We start from the raw sequence: 4,471 nt of genomic DNA, 5'->3' as shown, positions 1-4,471 counted from the left end.
AAAATTAATAATTATATATTTATAACATTTTCTATACTTTTTAACAGTGTTAAATGTAAATATCATAATAATATATACAGATAATAAAGTTGATCAATAAGAATAAGTTTCATCGGTACCAAGCTTTCAGCTGTTTCTTTTTTCAATGTTTTTTATACATTATGTATAAACCCATTAATAATGGAAGACATTTATAACTATTTTAAACTTTTTATCAATCTCTATTAAATCTTATTAATGAATATGAAAAAGTTGGGGTATTGTATCCCTTTTACTTTTTTACTCATTCAAGTTTATATGTAAAATGTTTAAATTAAAAGTTTAGGTCGCACTAAAGAATCGCGGAGTACATATATTTAAATGATTCTTTATTTGCAAGCGTACTAATAAAAAAAACTGTTATATATGAAACATTTGTCATTTTTTCTCTCTTAAAGGATTTAAATATTTTCACTTTTGCCTGCCTAATCACAAGTAAAATTTTTATTTCATTAAATTTTCAGATAAAAAAACGAAACCATAGTTTAAAGCATTGGCATTGACTGTTCTAATAAATATTGTGAACAGTTCCACATAAATTTAGTTCCAGTTGAAGGATTTAGTTCCTTGAGCAACTATTTCTCTCATCTCTGCTCTAATGTCCAGCCACAAGGAGAAGTTGATATCGAACTCCCTGAATATAATATAGTAGTAGTAGTGGTAGGCTTATATATCAATACAACGCTCACCACTTACTTTAGCTTATAATGGGCATAGAGACAAACAAAACGGTGAAACTAAAATATAATCTGCTACCTAAATGGAAAATGTTTTTCTATTTTTGAAATAAATTTTTGTTTATATCTTATTCTCAAAATAACGACTTCCCCCCCCCTCCCTCAATATATCTAATTCCATGAATAAAAAATACATATTCATTTTATATTATTATTTAGATATATAATAAAAAGAAAATGAATAATGGCAAAGTAAAAAAAAAGGCGGAAATGAGGAAATAGAGCTGCATTGTCTGAAGTAAGTAACAATTGGTCCAATTTATTCTATTCTATGCATAATATAAAAAGGTTAGACCCAACAAAACAAGAAATGTAAGTTTAAATTCATTTAAACCTTTGAAAAAGTGTTGTAAACTGCAAGGCTATGAGGGCTATTTTTATTGTAAAAAAGGCAATTCCCCAGATTATTCTGCCTTCATTGTTGGGTAGAACATATATATTGGTTATGTGAACTATTTGTTTTCATAATAAAAAAAAATTATCCTTTTGATTGACATTTTCTGTTTTTATTTTTCTCCTGTATTTTTGTATTTTATTATAAAGCTTAAGTAGAAAGTCGTCTTCAATTTATAGATATAAATGCTAACCACTGCACTAGAAACTTTTGTGTACCGTCCCGTTTTGTCTAATATAGTCTGCCTGTGTACTGCACAGCCTTGTCTAGCTGTACGTCAGCCCTGCACTTGAAATCGACCATATGTTTTACAAAATTGTGTGTAATAAATAAAATGATATTTTTACCTAGGCGCTCTCTCTTGCAGATATGCTGTGAACAGAATAAGATAACAGTATCGTTCAATAAAATTCTGTCCCATTTGTCTCCAGAAAGCCTAAAATATAAATTATAAAAAATGCCAGGAGTGTTTTCAGAACTTAATATTTTCCATGCACAAGAAACTTTATATTGAGAAATAGGTTATATCACAAACTCTGAAAAGGATCATTCATTTAAGTATCAAACCCATTTAAAAGTGTTCAGTTAAGTTTTTTTCACATAATTAAAAAGTGTTGGTCTTGCAGACTATTCAAATATCTTATCTATACAATAAAACAAGACATTCATATATATGTTCTCTATAGCCGGCCAAACGGCCGTACCCAATGGGCTGATATTTTTGAGGAAACCCATGGTTACCCTGGGGGTTACAACTTACATAGGCAAAACAAATTCTAAAATTTGTATTTTTCAAAATCTAAATAAAAAAAAATCGGAATAAAAAAAAACGTTAATTCCACGGGCAACGCCGGGTCCTTCAGCTATTCATATATAAAAACACATGTTCTTTATTATTCCTCTCAAAACTTTTTCAATGCTTTGTTTATCGTTTGTCGGTTTGTTCTTTTTGAACAACCCCTATTTAAAGTTTGTGACCACCCCCTTTAGATGGTTGAAAAAAATGTGAAAACTTGGTATCTCTAAGTTTGTAAGAATAGAGTTGTCCAAGTTAATTTACCGCTACCATTACTTTCTCAAGGACTGTAAATATAAAGATAAAGTTTAAAGATATAGTTCCTGAAAACATTAAACAGAAATTAGAGGATTTACAGGGTGTCCCACGAAACATGACAGTTGGTAAATAGTTTAGAACGTCTTCTTCCATAATTTGTTAAGTTGAAAATGATAAAAATATCATATAGGTATCATTATACTAAAATTAACTTCAAAGGAAAAATACATTTGAGCAAAATATTTTTTAAATAAAATAAACTGTAAACAGCGTTTAATATCCAATACAGTGTATGGAAGACGACTTTCAAACTATTTACCAACTGTCATGTTTCATGGGACACCCTGTACCTCCCAACATAGATACAAAATATAAACTACCCACTTTTGCAATTCCAACATTTTATTAACAAAAATATGTTTTCAAAACATTTATGCAAAAAAGTCATTTCCGTTTTCGATGTACTGGGCCATTTTTTAATAAGACATATAGCTTAGGTTCACATATCTGCAGTACACTAACTTTACAATTACAACATCGTTGGAAAAATTCTAAATTACCTGTTCCTTATGATTTTAAGAAAACCTTCGAAATAAATTAATAAAAATCCTAAATTTTCTTTGGTTCCCATCGCAAATTCAGAATATCAACAAAATGAGAAAAAACTGTTAGTCCGCTATTTCTAGTATAACATTATTCGTATGTTACACAATAAATTTAGATAGCTTAATACAATCGTTATGATTTTTTATGTAATATTTTAACAGTGCAGACTACAGTGTAATTAGATCCATTCTTACCTTTTTATTTTTAGGTTCAAAGTTAAACTTTGTCTCAGCCCACTGTATACATTCACGTAGGTTCTGTAGACCAGTACCACCTTAAATAATATTATTGTGTAGACCAGTACCACCTTAAATATATTAATTGTGTAGACCAGAATACCATCTTAAATATTATTATTGTGTATACCAGAGTACCACCTTAAATATTATTATTGTGTAGACCAGAGTACCATCTTAAATATTAATCATTGTGTATACCAGTACCATCTTAAATATTAATCATTGTGTAGACCAGTACCATCTTAAATAATATTATTGTGTAGACCAGTACCTCCTTAAATATTATTATTGTGTAGACCAGAATACCACCTTAAATATTATTATTGTGTAGACCAGAGTACCATCTTAAATATTATTATTGTGTAGACCAGAGTACCATCTTAAATATTAATCATTGTGTAGACCAGTACCATCTTAAATATTAATCATTGTGTAGACCAGTACCATCTTAAATAATATTATTGTGTAGACCAGTACCACCATAAATATTATTATTGTGTAGACCAGAGTACCACCTTAAATAATATTATTGTGTAGACCAGAGTACCACCTTAAATATTATGGCCACGAAACCGGGTTAGCTCTCTTAAGTCTGGGTTTGAGTTTCGTAAGGGTTTCGGGAAACTCCGGAAACTCAGAATGTTACGGGGCAATACCGATGCTTCTGACCTCATCGGATACTAAACGAACACTGATGCATCTATTCTTGTTTACAAATTCCGATTGAATTATAATTTTAATCAAGAAACAAATTTTGTAAGAATAAAGGATTTCTAAAGTTTGAAGGGATTTTCTTCGACCTAAGTTATTTTCTTTGAAAACAATTTATAAATAAGTTTCAAAACTTTTCTTTGAAAATCTAATTATAAAATTTATTTTCAACAAGTTTGCTTTAAGTTTTTCAAGAAAGAAAAGTTGTTTGAATAAATTCCAAAGTATATTCTTTTTGATCATGTCAAAGATATATGTTTGTACTATGTACACTGCAAAATCAAACCAAGGAGTATGAAATACTTTAGAGCAGGAGTCGACCCAATCCTCCTCATTTTATGATTAAATGCATGTTTGATAACTAAAAAACATATTTTGAAAAAAAATATCTTTAAGTAATAATAAAACACATTGAAAAAAACCATCTTTAACGATGTTATTTCTAAATGGAAAGTAAGTCAGCAAAACATAAATAAGGTGGAATTAGTCGCCGCCTGCTCCATGGTATTCCTACACTTCTTTATCTTATCTTTTATATCAAGAAAACTTCTTTATTTGTCAAAACATGTTTCAAGAAATTCTATTTCTTAACTTTATATCAAGTTTTGTCTCATACATTTCTTTTACTCTTTAGCCAAAGATCTGCAGTATTGCAATGTTAAAAACTCTCAACCAGCCCCCCCCACCCCCC

General features: G+C 29.4%; 1 protein-coding gene across 2 annotated transcripts in view; it reads right to left on the bottom strand.

Moving 5' to 3' along the window:
* Nucleotides 1-447: 447 nt before the first annotated feature.
* LOC111711483 (paladin) overlaps nucleotides 448-4,471 on the bottom strand; it is a 31,847-nt gene continuing 27,823 nt past the window's right edge. For both annotated transcript variants that reach the window (XM_023485854.1, XM_023485855.1), the window contains 3 exons: nucleotides 3,025-3,104; nucleotides 1,518-1,606; nucleotides 448-673 (listed from right to left, as the gene is read on the bottom strand). In XM_023485854.1, coding sequence (XP_023341622.1) covers nucleotides 580-673; nucleotides 1,518-1,606; nucleotides 3,025-3,104 — 263 coding nt within the window. In that variant the 3' untranslated portion in view covers nucleotides 448-579. The remainder of the gene's footprint in view (nucleotides 674-1,517; nucleotides 1,607-3,024; nucleotides 3,105-4,471) is intronic.

Source organism: Eurytemora carolleeae, unplaced genomic scaffold (assembly GCF_000591075.1).
Source record: "Eurytemora carolleeae unplaced genomic scaffold, Eaff_2.0 scaffold1170, whole genome shotgun sequence".
Taxonomy (NCBI): domain Eukaryota; kingdom Metazoa; phylum Arthropoda; class Copepoda; order Calanoida; family Temoridae; genus Eurytemora; species Eurytemora carolleeae.
Note: the sequence above shows the minus strand (reverse complement) of the source record. Positions and strands in the feature narration are given on the sequence as shown.